Genomic DNA, 23,565 nt, shown 5'->3' with positions numbered 1-23,565 from the left:
AGACTACAGATAGAAAGATAGATAGTGGGGCTGGTAGTTTGTGTTAATTACTGTTAATTCTTAACAGAAAAAATAACGCGTTAAAAAAGTAATGCTTTTAATCGCACCTTTTTCAGGTCCCTTATTTCTGGCACATCGGCAACACCGATGAACACTCCAGCCCAGTAGGTGGCGCTAATGCACCTAAAGTCTATTTTCCAGCCATGATAAAGAGTGAATCAGCGCAGAAATGTCGGCCCAACATTGCGGCTCGGGCGCAAACTTTCTCTTTCATTACAAAAACTGTTCAGTAAAAAGTATTTCTGAAAGCATTTGAGGTGCGAAATAATCTGAATCTGCTGAATCTGTCCTGGTTTCAGTTCAACGATGGCTGGTTTAGACGTTTAACGAAAGTTTTGCGATGCGTCGGACCTCCGCTCCCTGTGCCTCATTTGCATAAATGAAACTACTTTATGCAAAGGAGATCCAGGGTAACGCCCCATACGTTACCTAGGACAGTCCAGGTACCAGCTAATGGTGGAGCCAAAAATGCGAGTATTCACAATTAATTAATTACAAAGCCTCTATTTAATAAATGCTTTTAATTGTGTCCCACCAATTCAATTAAATTTCAATTCAATTTTATTTATATAGCGCCAACTACAAGTCAAATTGTCTCAAGACGCTTTACAGAACCCGTATGCCTGAACCCCAGAGCAGCCCTAAGGCGACAGTGGCAGGACAACTCCCTTTTAGCAGGGAAAAAAACCTTGAGCAGAACCCAGCTCTTTATGTGGGGGGACCCATCTGCTGCTGTCCGGGTAGGTTGAGAGGGACAGAAAAGGTGGAGGTAGAGGTAGAGGGATAGGGGTAGAGAGGTAGAGGGATAGAGGTGGAGGTGTAGAGGTAGAGGGATAGAGGTAGAGGGGTAGACGTAGAGGGGTAGAGGGGTAGAGGGATGGGGTAGAGGTAGAGGGATGGGGTAGAGAGGTAGAGGGGTAGAGGAATAGGGGTAGAGAGGTGGAGGTAGAGGGATATAGGTAGAGAGGTGGAGGTAGAGGGATAGAGGTGGAGGTGTAGAGGTAGAGGGATAGAGGTAGAGGGGTAGACGTAGAGGAGTAGACGTAGAGGAGTAGAGGTAGAGGGGTAGACGTAGAGGGGTAGAGGGGTAGAGGGGTAGACGTAGAGGGGTAGAGGTAGAGGGTTAGAGGGGTAGAGGTAGAGGAGTAGACGTAGAGGGGTAGAGGTGGAGGTAGAGAGGTAGAGGGGTAGATGTAGAGGGGTAGGGGTAGAGGAGTAAAGGTGGAGGGGTAGAGGTAGAGGGTAGAGGGATGGGGTGGAGGTAGAGGGGTAGAGGTGGGGATAGAGGAATTGAGGAAGGGGTAGAGGTGGAGGTAGAGGGGTAGACGTAGAGGGGTAGAGGAGTAGAGGGGGAGGGATGGGAGAAGAGGGGGGTGGGAAACAAGGAACATATAACATACAGTTGGATACATGTATGATCAGATAGATGATATATACAAAGTAGAAGCTAACATTGAAATTGATTCATAGTTTACTGTTATTATGTACGGCTCTGGCATAAATATACTACATATATAGCTGATGGTAACATTCAAACAGTAACTAGATGAGCAAATCAAGTATAGTGATGGTGATGCAGAGTAGATTGGTGGAAATGGACAGCTGGAAGCAGTGGGCTGGAGGAAGGTCAGCAGCAGCAGCATCCCACAGATGGAGATTAGGCCAGTTGGTGGGAGAACATCCACAGATCTGAAGCATCCAGCTCTGGGATCAGGGACACTCGGAGAAAGGACACAGGGAGAAACAGAGTGAGTGTAATGCAATAATGGTATATATACTGTATATTAAATATAATGGTAGATAGAGAAGGGCTCAGTGCATCCAGAGAGGTCCTCCAGCAGCCTAGGCCTGTAGCAGCAGAACTAGGGGCAGAACTAAGGGACGTCCAAGAGGAAGATTCCAGCTGACCCCCTCAGGGTCCCCCAGTCAGTCCTAACTATAAGATTTGTCAAAAAGGAAAGTTTTAAGCCTGGTCTTAAAATTAGAGAGGGTGTCCGCCTCCACTAAGAGATAATCATAACAACATTTTTGTGGTGAAAACTTGCATAATTGTACAAGATATTATTCATCTAACTATTAAATCCCTGTAAAATTGCAGAACCAATGCTTCGTTTTTCATTAACCGACATTAACTGTCTGTAATTTGACAAATATATTTACATACACAAATAAATACATTTGTGACAATATATTCTTGGATGTTTCCGTGGTACAAAAAATGTCAGGTTTCGTTTAAAAAAATGTCAATTTTATGATTATTGACAGCTATGCATTTTTAACTGTGTCTTCAACAGGCATAAATTCACAGTTTTCGTACGTTTCAAACATACTGAAGAAATCTAAAACAGCTTTTTATCAATTGTCAGATCACAGAGGTTTTGTTGTTTTTACAGTTTAACAGGGAAACAACACTTCTAACTCCACATGCGAACATTCAGATAATGAATCCATTCTTGTGTGCTGTTGGTATTTTACACAGAATCTGCTCGAGACCTGAGTGAACATAAGAGAGCAATGAGTGGAGAATGGGGCAACGAGTGAGAGTACATCCATGGAGGATGATACAACCACCCACACTCTCTCCAACACACAAACACAGACTTCCACCCTGGAGTTCATCATGGTCACATTCAGCTCTGCGCTTTGCCTCTGGGCACTGATCATAGTGTAAATATAGATATTAGTCTCTGGAACACAGGATGCTTCAGTTTTTTTATGGTTTTCTTTCCTCATGTGCCATCTCGCTTACCTCATATTTCCACATTTCTCTCTCAGTCTTCACATATTTTTAATAACCACAATACAATCTGAGCTACAGAGATCCATGAGAAGCATAAACATTTATTGGGTTAGTCCTGGTGGGTCGCTGCTCTGCACAAACTGATGAACCCATGAAATGTTCACATGAACCATAAATACATAAGCCTCTTATAAAGGCTGCAGTATATGGTGAAAGCTTCTGAGCCACAGATAAGGCCTGGTGTGTCAGCAGTTTGGTAGATGAGTTTGGCCGAAGCAATCCATTTTATAAGCGAGGCTTGTTTGAGTTCAACTGACATTTGAAGAGATGAGGAACCAGGTGGTGCAGAGGGAAAGAAAATGATGCAGCAGAAACCTAAACTTATTCCAGTGATCCAACAGACTTTAGGTGTTAGCAGTGTTCATAAGTGGCGAGTTAAAGGACCAGTGTGCATGATTTATGAGGACCTATCAGCAGAAATGGAAAGTAGTGCTCATAATTATGGTCTCAGTGGAATGAGCCTTGCTTATCTACATAGGAGTCCTCTTCTATGGAGTTGACTGTGTTTCTACAGCAGCTCACTTTGTAGAAACCAAACACTGGCTCTAGAGAGGGTCTTTGTGTGGTTTTACATTAAAGTATGGACACCAAAAGTTCCTCAGCATTCTTGAAAACAGCAGTGTGATGGAGTTTGTTGCAACCTGTCTGCAACCTCACCACTGGTAGCCATCAAATCCTACTAACAGGTCAATTTAGCTAAAAGAGAAGCTGTGTTCCACATCCATACTACTGTTCTATACAGTGTGCCAGGAATAGCTGTAGTATGTCTCAGTACAGAGTATGTCAGATGCAGTATGCCAAAAATATTCATGTCCTGCTACATTCAATTGAATTTTACAGTATGTAGCCAGCATACTCTTCATTGTGATGCTGTGCGGTTACATTACATAAGTCACAGTGTCTCAGGTAGAAAGTATCCCAACAAACAGGAATAGTAGTAGAAGTAGAAACAAGCTTGAACCAGCTGAGTGCAGTGACAGATGACATTTTATTTCCCATTTGTTGAAGAAATTTTACTCTTAGTCTCTCGAAGTTTGCTGTAGTGGGGTGTTTACTGGTATTCTTACCAACACAGAGCATGAGTCTGTCAAGGTAAGAAGACCAAGAAGATTTGCAGGGTCCACATTTATAGGGATGGTCAGTGGAGTAGTATAGTGACTAATTTGTGTATGGTTGCTAATTAGTGACAGAGGGAAAGACAAAAGAACAACGAGTAACTGAATCAAGAGATCTGGCAAACAGTTGCAAATAGCCAAGGTGTGACAACAAAAGGTAAGAGGAGGGTGAGGGGGTGACATGTGACACTAGTATCTAAAGGTGTGCTATTTTTTCATCACATTAAAGGCTGTAACAGTCAAAGTTTAAGATGCGTTATTGTGACTATGCAAACTGCATTAAACAGTATGCACTTTGTGAGAGCGGCTGTAGCCCAAACTTAAATGTAAAAAATCTGCAGTTTGGAATGCAGCCAGTCGTCTTCTTGCTTCAGTAGTGACACCTAGTGGTTGATCCAAGCGTCTTGCTTCAGTAGTGGCTTCTAATGGTTGATCCAAGTGTTTTGTGTAGTAAACGGGATCAGGGGCCGATAACATAATTGGAGTGACTATAGGAATCAAATGTGTGTTTACCTTCTTTTCCGACCAATAGGGTATTCAGTAACTGTCCAAATGGGAGAAACATGAGGAAAAACAAGTTTAAATGTTAATAATCCTAAAGCATCCAGTCTATATTTTGGTATATAAAGTTTTGTCAGCAGCAGTGTAACACTGCAGCTCTGTGTTTGATTTCCACTGATCAGCCACAGCATTTAAACTGCTAGGTTCAGTGAATAGCATTAATCCTCTCACAGTGCAAGTTCCTGCTGGGAAACCTTGCATCCTGACATTCCCGTGGATGTTAGTTTGATCCACCTAAACATAGTTCCAGACCAAGTGCAACTCCCCATGGTACCAGCAGAGGCCTCCCCCAGCAGGACAGTGAATCCTGCCACACCACAAAAATTGCTCAGGAACATGTCAAAGAAGTCAAGGTGTTGACCTGGCCTTCATCCTCCCCAGATCCCAATGGGACCGAGCATCTGGTGGATGCATCGCAACAAGCCCAATCCATGGAGGCTCCAACCTGCAGGCCAAATGACCCAAAGGATCTGCTGCCAACGTCCCGGTGCCAAACACCACAGGACACTGTCAGAGGTCCCATGTCCATGACCCAACCATTCAGCGCTCTTTTGGCAGCATGAAGGGGACTTACACAATATTAGGCAGGTGGTTTGAATGTTATGGTTCATCTGTGAATACTGGAATTTATTTCACAGGACTATTATCTCAGATGTCCTTCACAGTTTTCACCAGATATTTTACATCACAAGTGAGAAACGTCTGCACAAATGTCAATCAGCTCTCGTTTTTGGAGAAATTGTTAATTCCAGCTATCTGGATTTCAATTGCTCGTCGCTATGGAAACACAGTGGGTTGTCCCGTCTGTCTGAGAAGGAACCGAGTTGAGAAACAAAGAGCCTTTGGAAATTGTTGGACATTAGAATTCATACTGCTGAAGTTACCTCAGACATGAACTGTATTCGCTGATTCTTGAAACTTATGACCCTGTTTATGACTTTGACAGAGAATATTCATAAATACTGGACAGCGGCCTGCATTTCTCTCCCTGCAGGCTTATTAGAAAGTACATTGAACCTTCCATCTAATGAGGTTTGAGTTTTAGTGAAACAAAAAACTTAAGGCTTTTATAATCCTATGCTGGCATTCCATACTTTTCCAGCTAAATGACAGCAAGGCCTCATACTCGTAGAAACCCTGTGGATGCCACATGTGGACCTGCTGTATGCTTTTTCCGTGTGTTATTGTTTACCAGACTGGTTCACCAGCTGAGAGCCAGCTGTGTCTGCATTCCAGTTGTTGGCCTCTTCATTGCTGAGAGGGTTGGCTGGGTTTATGCTGATGTGCCAGGTCATTTATTTATGTGGATGGTTCGTGGAAAGAGAAAAAGTAGAGAGAAGGAGAATAACATACGTCACAACAAGAAGGGAAAAGGAAAAACACAAAGACCTGAAGACATGAATTATTTAAGTTCATGTTTGTGGAGTCTTCTGTCTATTTTCATTAATGTCTCTGACTACAGAAGGAATAATGTGACACTCTGTTGTCTTAAACTTTGACCAGTAAACCAACTCTTTTGTTACCAATGTTGGGTTTAGATTTATGCCTATGAAAGACAGTTAAAGTGGTGATCAGGGTTTTGGACCGAACCCATACCTCATGTTATGAATATAATCAGTATGTGGTGTTAGATTTTGTTCTTTAAAACAAGTTTTCTATTGATTGATTCAAATATGGGGATTATTCTCAGTGATTGTGTCCTCAGATGAACCCGGTTTTTACGTGACTTTTTTTACTCATCGATGACGTTGTTGTCATGGCAGCGTTAACAGCTGAAGGAGTGCTGGATTGTGTTGTTGCTGCTGGGTTTTGCTATCAGCTGTTAAATCACAGAGAATATGTCTTGTTTTCTTCCGTACACAATTTATACGAGTCACAGATGTAAGAATATGTCTGAATCACCAATAAATGTGGACTAACTGTCTGAAGATGTTATTTTTGTGGTGTAAACATGAGATCTGGGACATGCTAATGCATCTAACTGCAGGCCAACAGGATTAGTTCTCCCCCTCGACTTGGCTGCTTATTGACCATGCTGACTGACTTAAACTTGAATATTTCCTCCTGAGACCATCTCGTATCTCTTTACACACAATTAGACACAATTAAACTTGTAGACATGCTGCTAAGAGGCCAAATTAGGTAAAACAACCTAAAATACATCTTCCATTTGCATCTGTTTGGTGATGTTTACCTTTAATGTGATTAGCTAAGTAGACCAACAGTTAGCTGGAGTCATTAAATGAACTGATCATCACTAATTTCCCCGTTTTCTCTTTGTGGGTCACCCAATGTAAACACCCTAGTGCTTCTGACAAAGAAGAATGCGAACAAAAGGCAAAGAACTCATGACTTCATAACATCTTGAGGAAATGGGAGCTGTTTTGAGTGGAAGGATCTCGACAGTAGCAGCAAATAAAGACTTCAAGATCAAGAAACTTTATTGTCATTATCCATTTAGTTCTCACAGATTCCAGGTTTGGCAGAGGGCGTCCCACAATCTCCTGAGTTGTCTTTACCACTTGGCCAAGTCCTTCCTGTCCTGCACTGTGCCATAGCAGACCACTATACCGAGGCAAAGAAGGATATGGTGGTTCTATAGAAGTTTGTCAGCAGCCGAGAATGGAGTCCAGCCCGTCTGAGCCTCCAGAGGAAAGAGAGTCTTTGCTGGGCTTTTTTTTTACCGGGTGAGAGGCATTCAGGGTCCATGTGAGGTCACTAATGATGTGGATGTGCAGGAACCTGATATTATCAGCTGCCCCTACTTCCTCCCTGTATGAGAAGAGGAGCATGGACCACCTTCCTGGATCTCCTGAAGTCCACAGTGACCTCCCTGGTTTTCCTAGTGTTCAGGATCAGGTTTTTGTCTGAACACCACTCGGGCCCCTTTTCCACCAGGCTCGTTCCAGTGCTAGTTCAGAGCCAGAGCCTGACTTCACACCAGTTCTTTGTGTTTCCACCTCTGAAGCACCGGCTCCAGGCTCCAAAAACTGTCTGGTGGGCCAGAGTTAAGAACCGAGTACGTCACGGGTTACAGTGACCAACGATGAACAGCGGAAACACAGAACCACCACTTTTAGACAACCAAGCTAGTAGTAGTAGTAGTAGTCGTAGTATCAGTAGCAGTAGTAGTCGTATCCGTAGTAGCAGTAGTAGTGGTAGTATCAGTAGTAGATGTGTCCAGGCAACAGCTAAACTCATAGTAGTAGTAGCAGTAGTAGTAGTATCAGTAGTAGTATCAGTAGTAGTAGTAGATGTGTCCAGGCAACAGGTAAACTCTGCCTCACAATTAACCTTCAGATCATCTATAGAGATAAACATGGATACTATCATCAGCTTATTGTGTTTATTTAACCGCTATGTAATGGATGCAGACATAGTTGAAGCTAAGCAGCTAAGCTAACGCTAACACACCACTGTTGGGAATCATCTCTGACAGCTACCTCTCTTCTCTAAGGTAGTCGCCATTGCCTAGACTGACAGTTAGATTATTTGTTTCTGGATTGCAGTGTAGGCAAAGTCAGGAAGGGCACTTCCATGGCTACGATGTGCGAACGTTGTTGACCGACACATGCAGTGACTCACTGACGTTTTACAGTGACGCAATGACGTGGCTCTACCTGGACTCCTCTCCAATGGAAAAGCAAACTGGTTCTGAGGAGGCACAAGATTTGAACCAACTAAGCACCGAACTAGCACCTGGTTCTTTTTGGTGGAAAAGGTTTGTCGGTTAGGTGCTGGATTTCCTCCCTGTGGTGGGTCTCATCATCGTCTGATGTCAGACCCACCACACTTGTGTGTCTGCAGACTTCACGATGGTGTTTGAAGTGTGGAGATGCAGTCGTGTGAACAGAGTCAAGAGGACTGGACTGAACACACGACCCTGCGGTGTTCCCATGTTCAGGACCAGAGTGATGATCTGACCACCTGAGGCCTGTTGGGCAGAAAGTCCAGGATCCAGATGCACAGTGGTGTGGACAGTCCCAGGTTGTGGAGCTTCAGAGCCACTTTATGACTTGCAAATCTAAGTAAAGCAGGTCTTTATGTCGTGGAACAATCGGAACTGAAGTGTTAACCTTGATTCTTATCTCAGGTCAGCAAATATTTTCCCCCTCACCGCCACTGCTCAACCACGGTAGAGAAATTCAATGTTTACTCAGTGAAGTTGGCATCTTTTGATTAGTGAATTCTTTCCACCAAAAAACTGAATGATCAGACAGTGGAAACCTCTGTGTCTTTGCACAACTTCAACCACAATAGATCGCAATGTCTTTCAAATTAAACAGCCACAGGAGATTGCAAAAGTTCCAGTATTCCTTGTGACAGACTCATTAGCTGCAGTAACTTGACTTTTGTGATATTGGTGAAGAAAAAATGCACAGAATGACTCAGAAAGAGAAGATATGAGTAATGTCTGCTGTATATAGGTTATATATAGACAATGGTTTTGATGCACTGAATGGTGAAGCAACTCACCTATATGAGCTTTTATATTAAGAATAAAGAAAAAAGATGCATGTATGTCTTATATTTATAGGAAAAATACATCATATATTGTATAAATGTCCTTGGAATTTCATCATTTTGAATATTGGTGAAGATGCCCTAGTTGCCAATATATTAGGTACACTTGGCTAAAAGTAATGCAATCAAACACATCAGCCCTGCAAAAACATCTTATTAATAGGGTAGACAAAATAATAGCATTTGGCAGAATATTCCAATACAACTCAAGAACGCTCCAAACTAAAGGCTCCAAAATCACCATACAGTTGGATCAACATGTTCTAATAACAAATTTTAAAAATCTAAACTTTATGACGTCCATGAAGATAAGCGTTATTGTAGGAGCAGCTGCATTAGCTTTAGGTTCCTAATAAACTCAGATGTAAAAAGACAACCTGATTAGTTGATTGACTGTTGAAAATGTAGCATACAGATGGCTTTATAACACCTGTGTATTTGATCAATTTGACAAGTCTGCTGTCTGGTTCATTCAAAAATGAATCACTTTCTGTGATTCACAGAAACAGGGATTATGGAGAAAATAAAATAAGCTGAAGTATCACAGTGGAAATGAGCATATTCAGCTGGGAGTAGATGGTGCCAATAGAGACTCCTTTATGGAATAACATCCAAAATTAAATATTTGTCTCCATGGAGGATAGTGAAATTAGGTCTGTGTTTTACATCAGGCTTCCAAAGTAGGACACATAAGTCGACTATACAGACGGAAGTCCCATCGACGGTCTGGTAATAGATCAATGCAACACGCTGGGAACATCTAATAGATGTCCAGCAGATAGCTAGTAGCCGTGTGAGTGGCATGCTCTTTTGTAAACCTCATAATAAAGTTCCTCAACAGTGCAAAAATGATATGAGCAGTATGGAGGCAGGTGGATTTAGAGTGGCAGCAGCATTAGTCCCGTAGTTCTGTGGTTGCTTTCCCCAGTGATCTCATCAACACAATGGTTCCTCAGAATCAGGTCAAATCCACAACACATTAACCTTCACCCACATATGGGAATACTGTCATTCAGATGGGGCTTCACAGCTCACACATAGATAGATTACTGCCGCCTGTTTCCGTCTACGTGTGCCCACATTTTTTTGGCCGTTTTTTTTTTTCTTTTTATTGAAGCAGGAAGCTGTAGAGGACAATACTGCAGAGGCACTGGAGAAATGATCCCAGATGTGCTGGAGTGCAGAGAGGAGTGGAAAATGCCATCTCTTTGTTCACTTATCGGTCAGATTTTTATCAGCACACCATCAACACTCACAGTCTGCACTGGCTTTTGTCTGTAGTTCAACCTGCCTACTTTAATTAAAAAAACTCATTAGGAACCTTTCCTTGTGACCCCTGCCCTGAATAAACAGGAACATCTGGAGTTCCCTTCCTCCATTTAAAGCTGGCAAAGATGCCAGAACTGCTGCAACCTGTCTGTCTGTCTTCCACAGATTGCATCTCCTTTGTGTCCGACCCATGATAATAAGCTGCCCATTTTTGTGTGTGTTGAAGAATAAACAAAAGGACATTTCCCCCCCCCCCATTTAGCCTTAATAGTATTGCAAAGAAGCTCTTATTATTGCATTTTCCTTCCTGTTCTCTCTGGTGACTGGTTCATTTTCTCCAGCATCAGCAAACAACAGCTCACCCTGTCCAAATGATAAATTAATTTGTAATAGGATGAGTTTTGCATATTTGACTGAACTTTTCTTTCTGTTATTTCACAAAGCCCGTCATTACTCCGTTGACTGACCATCCATGCAGAACAACTAGTTCATTAAATTGTAATAAAGAGATTTTAGAGAACTGACCCACTGTGCTAATGTGATATTGACATGTAAGTGGTTCCCATAGAAGGATATTAGTTACCTTATTGGTCTGGGTTACTAGAGTAGACAATTAGCTTCATATCAGCTTAACACTGGTGTTCAGTCTACATATACTGTTAGAGGTGAGGCCGGTGTTATTCTGTGTTTGTGAGGGTCCACGTAGCCACAACACTGTAAGGCCAGCAGTGTGCATGTCTGGAATATGTAGCCACGATATACTGCACATTTATGGACCAGAGTGCTGCAGCTAAAGCTAAATGTAGTAAAAGACCTACAACTACATGTCTGTGCTACAGCTGTCAGTGTCTGGAAGTGAGTAGAATCACAGCTTTAGTCTCTCCAATACTTAAATCTCTGACAATGTATGTCAACAAATACTCAACAGACTGGCAAAAAAATTCAAGGTCACCTACTGATGAATCCTTAAATTCCTGGTCAGCCATCGTTAGCAGAGATCAACCAGTTAAGGCTTATCAGATATGATATTTAGTGAAGGTCCTGCCTACAGCACTATCTGGCTGGTTACACACTACGACTAACAGTCAATCAGCACTGAAGGTTAATTATTGAACAGTTCTCTTCAATGTAAACTAATATGAAGGGAAAACCAAAGGCTTCTGTGCTGGAGTTAGTGGAAATTTCTGGTTCCAGATATTTATCATCAGGCTCCTTGAATGCTAATAATGGCTTAAAAAAAGCGCACCAGGAGACACCAGATCGTAAGATAAAATTATGCAGCTTCACTTCACATAAATACAAAACTAGAGCGCAGATAGACCATGAAACATACGGATTCCTGCTCCCCAGTGGATGAATCCTTTTGATATGATACTGAGATGTAATTAAACTATGTTATGTGTTTGTACATTATAGAAGGAACTCTGCAGCCTCAAGGGACCAGGGATACTTTACTCTCTTATTATGGCTAGTTCTTGATTATATTTCTACAGTTGCTTTCATACTTTATAAATTAACAACTAAAAACTGTCTTAAATAATCTATTTACAGCCTAATTACAGACTAAAATGAAAACAAAGTTTGCTTTCTGTATTTTTGGTGCCACACTGATGAACTTCGGATTTATTTACTAATAAACTGAAGGAATATTAGTAGGATTAATTAATACATTCTTGTGTATCCAGGCAGCGCTATATATTAGAGGAAGACCAGTATTCTAGCAGGAGAGGCGGTTGTTGCCAAGGTTCAGATGGTCAGTGTCTGGAAGAGAGGAGTCCTTGGCTTGGCAGATGGTCTGGCAACGCTCCGTCTAGGTTTGCTTTTTCACATCCTCCGTCCTTCCAATCCTGCAAACACAGACAGAGAAAGGACTAGAAGTGAGAGAGTGAGACAGGCAGTGAAGGATTGAGGAGGCAGACATACCCACAGGGTGGCAGGATAGCCTGGCATACCAACCATCTGCCGTCCTCCACTTCACAGCGTTGCCTCGTCCAGTTTGGATGAACGAGTAGCTTTTCCCAGACTCCTGAGAAAGTGGATAATAAACACTCTGTACCCTTTGTTGGAGAAAACATGAAGCAGTGGATGGATTGATGTTTTTCTTAGGAGGAGGGAAGCTGGTGGCTGGCCAGTCGTTCTGCTTAGAGTTAGTTTTAAAATCACCGTTATAATGTGCAATATTCCAGCGGGTCACAGCAGACATGTTGACTTGCCACACTAATAGGGTACATGTGTCATTAAAAACAATACTAATTAATAACATTAACAGTATGACAGGGAACCAGTGTGAATGGTACAGGATCCTGAAACTGAAATAAACCATCCTTAATTTTGTGTTTTGGAAAAAAGAACATCACTACCGTCAATCTTTATTTGTAAAATCTAAGCTCAGGGAGGCACAGAAGCTTCTAAATAATAAAACACACGTCCTGTATCCAAAATGTGAGGTGTTACCATCAGGCAGAAGACTCAGAATGCCAACATGTTAAACTGTACCGCAACTGCAAGAATTTATTCATCCCATCTGTCAACAGGATATAAAATAGCTCAAAGTAAGAGGACTGCATGATTTCAGTGGTTTTCTGACACTGTGGCTGAAGTATTTGTTAGAATTTTTTTGTTTGGCAGGTTTATTTTATCTATCAGTTTTTTATCACATCTTATTTTTCAGAATCACTGGTTTGACTGCAGCTGTTTCTGATTGTTTTGTTGAGAAGTAATGTCTTTTTAATACTTTGCAGACTGCTGTTTGTCTGGATTTTTATTAATTGTAGCAGCTGTTTGTGTGAAATTAGGCCTCTTTTCTGTATGAATGAAGCTTAAAACGTTGCATGAATGTATTGTAGTCAAAGATGCTGCTGCTTGAATTAGTCACAGTTAGAGGTTCTATAACTTTACCTAGACTGGTTTATCAAATAATGGCGTTTTCACTATTAAAACACTGAAGGAGTAAGTTTTTTTTAATTTTATGTTGTTATTTACACCTGGAATTTCCCTTTTGTATCATATCAAAATGTCTTCCATGGAAAAGGCTGATGATTCAGCTCGGTGCTGCAGAGATTTAGCACTGATAAATTTGCTCATAATTAAACTTTGGGGGATGTTTGGCTACCTAACCCCTGATAACAGAGCAGAGAGGATCATATGTGTGTTTCTCCCTGTGGTACTGCTGAACTGTGTGCATGCAGTGGCACTACAAGTATTTCTTTTGAACCTCTCAGCGTGAAGCTGCTCTGCAGTACATTCATTTATACCTCAGACAGCAGAGACACAATGAACCAGCAGCTCATCCACCTCCAGTCTCTGAACGTCCATCACTGGCTGATTAATCATCCCCGACGGATGCTGCTGTGGTCTTACTTCAGTGATGTATGTCAGTAATCTGATGAAAGTACCTCCACAGCCTGCTGTGTCTCCGGCTCACTGCCATTTTGTTTTCTCAGTTTGAACCACCACCAGCAGGGATTTCATTTAAGAGCCAATCAGATTTGTGTACTGTGACATGAATCAACTTTCTTTTGTGTTGATTCTGTAAATATTTGTAAGCTTTCTCCTAAAACACAGTTTCAGTCATCTTTATCTAACAGTGCAGCTCAGACAGATGTCCACCACAGAGAAAGGAACTTCTTTATGTGTTTTAAATTGTAGAAATAATAAAAAAAGGTTTGCCTTACAACATGGGTGTCAAAATCATTGAAGATACACAGGTATCTATGTAGTATTTTATTTTATGACCAAATGACAAAAGTCAGACAAAAAAGACAAAACAACAAAAATGATACAAAATAATTACAAAAATGAGACACAAAACCACAAAAGCGAGAAACAAAATGACAAAAAAATGCGACAAGCAACACAAAACAAAAAAGAGAAAAAAGTTATAAAGCGTCAAAAAAAATGGGCAAAAAAAAAATAGACCAACAACACAATCGAGACAAAAAAATAGCGACAAAAACGAAAGACAAACGACAAAAACGAGAGACAAATGACAAAAGTCAGACAAAGAAAAGACAAAACAAAAAATATTACAAAAATGAGACACAAAACGACTAAAGAGCAAAGAACAATCTAGTATTTTACTTCATGATCAAAACAACTTGTCATGGTCTAGAAATTATTTTGAATTTATATTTTTACTAATTTACAATCTGCAGTTAATGTCTTTGAGGGCCGGATTGGACCCTCTAGAGGGCCACTTTTGGCCCGCGGGCCATATGTTGGACACCCCTGCCTTATAATAACCTGTATATATCTAAACTATCACTAGAATTTGTCCTCCAAAGGCCTTGCTGTATGCATATTGTTCATTAAGCGATAAAGCTGAAGTGCCTCATAGTATTTCAGTCATTTTGATGCTGCCATGGAAAGTGTTTAAATACTGAAAATATCAACGTTTATCACACAGTTGAAGTCGTCTCAGTGTGTGTTTATGCTGCAGAGTGGCCAGGTGGTCTGACAGAGGGGAGTTAATCTCTGTCTGCTCCTCCTCTCTGTCTGCTTCTTTCTTTGTTTCTTTAAATATTTCATCAGTCTTTGCTGGCCAACCTGCCCCTTCTTCCTTTCTTTTCTCCACTTATCTTGGCTTCTCGTTGCCCTTAAACACCTCGTCGTCTCTTTTAGTTCGTCTGTATCGGCCTCATATCGCCGTGCCTCAGATGCCATCCTTTGTTTCTCTGGACTTTTCCATCACCTCCGGTCTCCAACCCCCTCCTGCCGTGCAGGGTGTGAGGCCCAGCTTGCATCATTATGCTCCAAAAAGCATGAGGCACAAAATCCTGGGGGAAAAGGAAAGCCAAGCACAGGGGAGATTATTAATTTAGACCTTTCTTGTGGCTTTTGGATGGCTGGCCTAAGTGGAATAGGGAAAAATGTGCCTCTGATTTGTGCTAAAATGGAAAATATGGAACACGTTAGTGGAAAGGATGAAGAGAATATCAGAATATCTAGGAAATGATACGGTATATGTTCATGCTAATTATATTACCTGGATGATAACAAACTCCTTTCAGCCTCTGGCAGCACTGCATGGATTCCGGGACACTCACTCCTCCTCGTACTGGTGCTCTGATAAGTGCTCTTCAGCCGGGCTCCTGTGTTTCCTGTCCTTGGTAGTGAGCTTTTTGCATTACGGCTGCTTAATGGGGCTGGCTTAAGGCCTGAGAGCTGCCATTAGCTGAGCTGCTGCATCTCCTGTCATTATCCAGAGTACTGCCCTGTCATCATGAACACACACTCCTAAATGAACACACACTCCTAAACCCAGGCAGCTACTTTATCCATGACATAGACAACAACCCTTAATATGCAGGAAGTTGGTCTTCAGTGAGTTTTATGGTCTTTTCACTGTATATTAAGGTTAAAGGATGTTGGTGGAGTAGAGCAAACTTTTGATGGACACTTGCTTGTTTTGTTGTGTCATGACACATGCACTTTGACAAATAATTCTACAGACTGTTGTGCTTGTCTACTGAAGCTAAGACACACAGTTTATATGACGAGACTACAGACATTTTACTGCTCTGTCAGCCCACAACTAAACATACACTTCATGGTGTAATAATGCTTATTATCTGGGCAGTGTGAATGGTCGTTCTTTGGTGCAAATCCATTTTGTAAAGAGATTCCACTGGAAAGGTGTAAACTTTGACCTCCTGGTGTCCCTAAAGGAACAGTCTAACGTTGTGACTATATTGAACACGTCACATCAATCAGTCCAGGTCCATGCCATTCAGCGTATCCATCATTTCCCTCCATCTAATCCCATCTTTTCCTTTCTGTTTGTGGCTGTTGATGGCTCCATGTGTCTCCATGATGTCGGTCCGTCCATCATCTTCATTCTGTCGGCCTCTTCCTCTCTTCTCATTCATTTTTCCTTTTGTGACAATTTATTCCAGGGTCTCTTTCTTTACGATGTGTCCAAAAAATGTTGCTTGTTGTTTCCTAATTTTGTTCAGTAGCGTATAATTAGTGTTTAGTGTTTTTAAGACGTCTTCATTGGTTATTCTGTCTGTATCAGATGAAGTTGAATAGCTGTAAAACCACATCTCTGCTTCAGGGATTCTGTTTGGCATTTTATTATTCATGCTCCCAGATTCACATCCGTACATCAGAACTGGTAGGATGGAACAGCTGAGAGTCCTCATACGGATGCTAACTGCTATTTTCATAGTTGTCAGTATATTTTTAATTTTTGTAAATGCTGTTCCAGTCGTTTCTGCTCTACATGTGATATCTGTTTCACTCCTCCCATCTGATGTTGTCCATGAACCAGATATCTGAAACAATGAACCTGCTTCAGTGTTTCTGGGTCTAATTCTATGTTACAGGTTGGGATGATAGTTTTACTTCTGTTTTCTTGTTGTTTAAAGACAGATCCAGTTGTAGTCTCTCTGTATTAGTTATAGATACGATGGTTTGCAAGTTTTCTTCACTGTTTGCTATCAGCACTGTGTCGTCTGCATAACGTTTGATATTTATGTTCTGACTTCTGATGGATTCTCCTGGTAAACCCTGTATTTTCCTCATGATGTTTTCACTGTAGTGGAGAACAGGTCAGATGACACATCCCTGTCTGAGTCTTAACACGTCACATATGCAGACTGTTTATGTCTTTTTAGCAGCTACACCTGTCGTACTCCTGTAGCTTTGGGTTGTGGCAAAACAAGACAGTGATATTTCATGTTGGGATTTATGTGTCTTCAGTTTCTGGACCCATAAAATTTCAATTCAATTTTATTTATATAACGCCAATTACAGGTCAGATTGTCTCAAGACACTTTACAGAATCCATATGCCTAACAGCCTAAAAGCACTGCGAAGCTTAAATGGTTTATTGGGTTTGTGTGATATCAGTATGTTCACATCTACAGACTACATGGACTCTGTAGAGGGTAAAGTTACCGATATAGGAACATAAATGTGGACGGGATAATCAAGACTTGGAAGTGGAATCCTTGTTTGTTTTAAAGTGGCCGTTACCTTTATGTTGGTAGTATGGGTGGGGGAAATTTCCGATTCTTTGATGCATGGTGATTCGGACGTGGACAAATCTGAATCAATTTACAAACATCCAAATTTCAATGATTTAAATCTGTTAAAGTAATGCAGGAGGTTCTAAATAATGCGGAACTAAGAAGCGCAGTACGCGTCGTCTCCGGGACACTTTGGGATGACCACCTGAAGCAACATGCCGACACAGAGGAAAACAAACCTGTCTGACCTCCACCCGCCTCACCATTAGATCCAAACACATCCTTCTAGTTTAAAAGCAGACGTGTGGAAACACTTCAGCTTCTACAACGTCGATGGCAAAAGGGAACTGGACCAGAGCCACATTATCTGTATAGATGCACTGCTGCAGACACTGGAGCCCAGATATTCCATCCCATCCAGACGCTAGTTCACTGACACGGCCGTCCCGACGCTCTACAATATACATACATTAAAGATGCATCAATAATCGATGTATAATTGAATCGTAGCCCCTGAATCGTAATTGTTATTGAATCGCGAGGTGCCCAAAGATTCCCACCCCTAGCTGGCAGTTTAATCTACAAAAATCTTGACAGTTTTTGACCTATTTCTATGTCCAAAGGCACTGCACATCTAGTGTATAATTATAAGAACACTGATGTAGTTTTATGTTTGCAGCCTGTCTGGTGTGGCGACCTTCATTGGTTCTAATGGAAGCATAGTGATGCAACATCTGATCTGCAAAGGGTCCACATTTGTTCTGCAGTCAGTGTAGCTGTGTGCTGAGAATCACTCGGCAAGGTCAATAAAATACCATTACAAATCATGCTTGAGGCCACTTTAATGTCGGGAGCAAATTTCACGGTTGATAGTTTGACTGTTAATCACAATCATCAAAGTCAGGAGATCACCAAAGTCAGCCGGATTTATGCAAACTGAGAGACTAACACACTGACAAGTACAACAAAAAGAAATGCAACAAATACATCCCTCTATTAAGCACCTGTACCTGTCTGTTTAGACCAGGGGTGTCCAACATGCGGCCCGCGGGCCAAAAGCGGTCCTCCAGAGGGTCCAATCCGGCCCTCAAAGTGTAAAAATTCCAGAGAAGACATTAACTGCAGATTGTAAATTAGTAAAACTATAAATTTAAAATCATTTCTAGACAATGACAAGTTGTTTGGATCATAAAGTAAAATACTAGATTGTTCATTGTTCTTTTGTCATTTTGTGTCAAATTTTTTGTAATATTTTGTCTAGTTTTTGTTGGGTTTTTTGTCTTTTTCTCTCTGACTTTTATCGTTTTTCTCATGTTTTTTGTCGTTTTGTGTTTCTTTTTTGTCTCACTTGTGTTTTTTGTCTCATTTTTGTCATTTTGTGTTTTGCTTTATTTGTTGTTTTGGGTATCGTTTTTGTCGTTTTGTTTCTCGCTTTGTTTATTATGTGTCTCACTTTTGTAATATTTTGTCTTGTTTTTGTTGTTTTTTGTCTTTTTTAAAAGTAAAATCTTCTCTGGTTCAGTTCCAGGTGACTAAATGTTGTGTTCCTTTGTAGACACTCTGTGATCTGGAAGTTGTAATGTGAAAATGATAAACTGAGGCTGAATGTTACTGAAATTTAACTTATTTTTCTGAAGAAATTTCAGGTTGTCCATGATGTTTTATAAAAAAGATAGTTTTTTAAATGTGAACATTTTCAGAATGTACTTTTTGCACTAAACCAAAGGAACCATTAGGAGTTGTTTTTATTTCTAGGTTATTCTGCTGTGGTTTTACTGGTCCGGTCCACTGGAGATCAAACTGGGCTGAATGTGGAACCTGGACTAAGATGAATTTGACTCTCCTGGCTTAGGCCATTGAAGTTATCTAGAATAAAATATGTACGTAGCCTCTGGAACTGCTCAGTAGTTGCACTGGACCCAGTAACGTGAGCCTTAATTCACTGATGTCCTACACAGCTCACAGTAAATCAGTTGCATCTGCAGAGCTCCGCTGTGACTCTTTAACAGACATCGTATGTATGTCCCGTTTATAGGCTTTAAAATGCAGCTTTTTGCTGTAGTTTTGCAGATGTGACATGTGGCGTTCTCGTAGCGTCACCTCCACCCACCACCTGCCAGTTGAGCACATGAACATGAGCACGTGTTAAATCTATTATCTCTGTTTTATTTTATTCAGTGTGGCACTCACTCACAGCTGCTGTGCTTTCCCTTGCTTCTATTAGTGTGATGCTTTAAGCAAACATGGTATGGCTTTTATTTCACTAGTGGAAGTGTTAGTGGAGCCTTTCCTGTCTTCATCGGGCTTAGTTGAGCTCCACTTTCTCATGAAAAACTCTATGTCCACCTTGGTGGACGTAAAGGGCAATATGAATGGTCGTTCTTTGGTGGAAATCCATTTTGTAGAGAGATTTCACTGGAAAAGTGTAAACTTTGACCTGCTGGTGTGCATAAAGTAGAGGAGTAAAACTCAAGGAATTATCTTTCTACTAAACATCATGAACAACCTGACATTTGTTAAGAAAAATAAGTTCAATTTCATCAACATTCAGCCTCAGTTCATCATTTCCACATTACAACTTCCAGATCACAGAGTGTCTACAAAGGAACACAACATTTAGTCACCTGGAACTGAACCAGAGAGGATTTTACTTTAAAAAAGACAAAAAACAACAAAAACAAGACAAAATATTACAAAAATGAGACACAAAACGACAAACGTGAGAAACAAAATGACAAAAAATGAGACAAACGACACGAAAAAAACAGACGAAAAAATTTGACTAAAATTTTACAAAGCAGCAAAAAAATGGACAAACGACAAAAATGAGACAAAACGACAAAAGAACAATGAACAATCTAGTATTTTACTTTATGATCCAAACAACTTGTCATGGTCTAGAAATGATTTTAAATTTATAGTTTTACTAATTTATAATCTGCAGTTAATGACTTCTATGGAATTTTTACACTTTGAGGGCCGGATTGGACCCTCTGGAGGGCCGCTTTTGGCCCATGGGCCTCATGTTGGACACCCTTGCTCTAGACTATGCATAATCGTGTTTAATATTGAATTAAATGTCAGTAAACGTACCAGAGAATATGACTGACCTGTTGGAAATAGAGTTGGAGTCAGTGTTGCTGCTCTTACGAGGATTACCACCAACCAGTGATGCTGACTGTCAGCTGGTCACTCATAAAACGCTCTAATAAGCTGCAGCTTCACGGCAAACAAAAGCCCTTTATAGCCACAACTGTCCCATCAGGCATCACCATTGCAGTGCAGAAAACATTCCAGCACTTTCAGCCAAGCTGTGATACTTCCTGTGTGTCAGAAATACAAAACCCACTTCACGCTGAGAGAAAATTTGGCTGCGGGAGCCAATGGGATATCTCTCTTTTTGTGAAATTCACTCTTGGCGGAGACGGGAAGTCATCATAAATGAGTGAACAGTGTCCCTGCCAACTCAGAGGAAATAAAAATGGAGCATGGCATGGAGGCTTGACAGGACTTCACTGTGTCTGACTGACAGTACATGCAGTCGCCCGTGGATTTCCCTTTTGTGTGGATTCAGTGTGAGCTCAGATGGTGCTACTTCCTTATTTGGCACCAACATTGAGAAAATCTAGATTGGAATAATTTAACCCATTCATCTGATTTGGTGCAGTTTGAATGGCCTTTTAGGGTTCAGAATGAGTCGGTTTGCTGCCGTTCACTGTGTGATGTTTGAAAAGAGAGTCCATGTTTGACTGGAATCATAAAGCGAAGCAATGTTCTCATGAAAATCACTATCTAAAAGGGTTTGATGTGGTCTGTAGCAGTTCGACTGGTGGTTTTATATTTCAGTGTGTACTTTAAACAGAAAATAGAGATGTGGTGCATTTAGGATAAAGGTTTGAAGTCTCACAGAGAGAGTAGGAAACTGGTGCCCAGAACAGCAGTATTGTCTGGAGGCAACATGTAAAAAACATGCAATAAACACACTCTGCTCTCGGGAGTGCTCTGCCTCACGGCTACAGAGAACGTCTGCCGGTGCAAACAGACAACACCTGGTCAGACGCAGGTATGAGAACCAACACACACGTAGCAACAAACACATTCTCAGCAAGCCGAGAGGTCAAGGCCAGCCTCCTTCCCCGGAACCTGCAGGGCCCCATTTCAGACACCCAGACAATCATCTGGGGAGGCAATTTTCACCACAACACCTGCCTCACCAGATCCACCTGATCAGGGGTCATACCAGAAGCTGTTTGTAGTGAAAGAGCTCAGCCTCTAGAGGGATTTACGCATTTATCTCTGCCTCCATTAACTCTCTAGATATGCATTCAAACAGGATGAAAACAAGTTTTTAAACTGTGCAGGTTTAACCCTGTAAGACCCAAATACAGAAAAAAATAGCAAAACACACACACACACACATATCTATATCTATATATCTATATATCTATATATCTATATATCTATATCTATATATATATATCTATATATCTATCTATCTATATATATATATATATATATATATATATATATATATATATATATATATGTATCTCAAATCAGCTTTAGCTATCTCAACTGTTGCTTGTACTTTATTAACTGATTTTAAACCACAGTGGCATAATGATCGTAAGATGTAGGTCAAAGATTTTAGACAGCAAAAATCTGATTTAAGCTCTTAAGTCGCACTAACTTAAACAGTATAAACACACTCTGACACCACAGGGAAATGTGCCAATTTGTAAAGTAAAGCTTTATTGGTATTGATCATAAGAAACCTGTTAAAATATATTAGTCATTAAATCATAAATCTTATAACAGGATATAAAATGTAGGACTAGTTTTAGTATAAGATATTAATCTTTTTTCTCACTCAGCAAAATAGAAAAATTGCAGGAACAAAATAACTTGACAGCTTGACCTTGCTAGTATGAATATATATAACTGTTATGATGGTTTCAGTTGGTTACAAGCCTAATAAATACCATGAAATACTACAAAATGTTCTCTGCCAAACTTTAACTCTTATTTTCATGTGTATTAATATTGTTAAAAAAAATGTGAGACTCTTTTTGTTTCCCGTTAACAAATTTATGATTTAATGACAGCAAAAGTAAAAAGCGGCCTCAAACCCAAGATTTCTAAACATAGCGACGGTAGATAAGATGGACTGTACCTATAAAAACACACATGTAGAGTTTGTTATTAGCTTTAAAACAACTGTGGATTGTGTATTTTTAACGAGAAGGTTACTGTTTCAAATTTACAGCCAACATTTCCTCAGTTTCCCTTCTGGCTTCCACCTGTCTTTACACAAATTAGTTTGGCTTCATAGCAGTGGGGGTGACTGAAAAGTGAAGAGATGAGACATTAAATGACAGAAAAGGATGCAAGGAGTGAAAAACTGCTAGCGGTTGGTGCTGGGAATCATCCAGAAGGGCCGTGTGATTCCAAACAAGCAGCGGGAGGGAGAGGAAATCAGATGAATGGCTGCTGCCGTTCTCTGAGCTTCAACTGAAAGCGATGCAGAGGCCGACTGAGTGGCAGGATGGGAGGAAGGAGAGGAGGAAGGGGGAGGCTAACCCTGCAGCTATCAGGACGAGGAGGAGGCGAAGAGGGAGGGAAGAGCCGCTTTAAAGGGGAGGGGGGAGAAAAACATGAGAGAGACACAGGCCGCCTGCTTCCATTGGAAAGGAAAGGAAGGAAGAGAGCAGGAGATCCTGGTGGTTAGAAGGCAGGGTGGATGTCTGCTGCGACCAGAGTGCCACTGTGAGGACACCGGTAAGGTAAGAGGATATTTTCAGTCTCATGATTCACAGGATATGAGCTGCTGTAGAGATACGAGCTGTTAGTAGATAGAAAATGAGGCTCATATGGATCCAAGTTGGCATCAAAAGCATCGCCTGTCTGCAAAGTTAGGAAGGCCTCAGACTGAGAGGAAATCACGCTCACAACCCACAAGTCTTGTGATATGATTAATCCAGAGTCATTTCTCCTCTGAACCGCTATGTTTTCCTGTTTTTGTGTGTGCGTGTTCATTATCCGTGTGTCTTGTGAGATGAGAAGGACACAAACACTCAGACAGACATCCTCTCTGTGCCGTACACCGGTCGCTGGCCAATCAATGAGCATCGTTGTGAAGGGAGCTCAGAGCAGAAGAGTCTCCTCTGACTGTCCCTCAGGCCACTTTCTGCTGCTCTTCTGTTCTACATTCATTCTTTAACAAGCTGCCATTATGCTGCTTCAGAACAGCTGATCTGTGCTTAAA

At 41.0% G+C, this 23,565-nt stretch overlaps 1 protein-coding gene across 2 annotated transcripts in view; it reads left to right on the top strand.

Annotated features, from left to right (window-relative positions):
• coro2ba (coronin, actin binding protein, 2Ba) overlaps positions 1–23,565 on the top strand; it is a 67,431-nt gene that overhangs the window by 15,648 nt on the left and 28,218 nt on the right. Inside the window, exon 1 of one of the 2 annotated variants that reach the window (XM_023279268.3) lies at positions 22,927–23,083. The exons of the other annotated variant lie outside the window; for it this stretch is intronic. Within the exon in view, the coding sequence (XP_023135036.1) occupies positions 22,955–23,083 (129 nt within the window). The 5' untranslated portion in view covers positions 22,927–22,954. Of the gene's footprint in view, positions 1–22,926; positions 23,084–23,565 lie in introns of those variants that run through there. 2 annotated transcript variants of the gene reach the window in all.

The sequence above is a fragment of the Amphiprion ocellaris genome, chromosome 1 (assembly GCF_022539595.1).
Source record: "Amphiprion ocellaris isolate individual 3 ecotype Okinawa chromosome 1, ASM2253959v1, whole genome shotgun sequence".
Taxonomy (NCBI): Eukaryota; Metazoa; Chordata; class Actinopteri; family Pomacentridae; genus Amphiprion; species Amphiprion ocellaris.
Note: the sequence above shows the minus strand (reverse complement) of the source record. Positions and strands in the feature narration are given on the sequence as shown.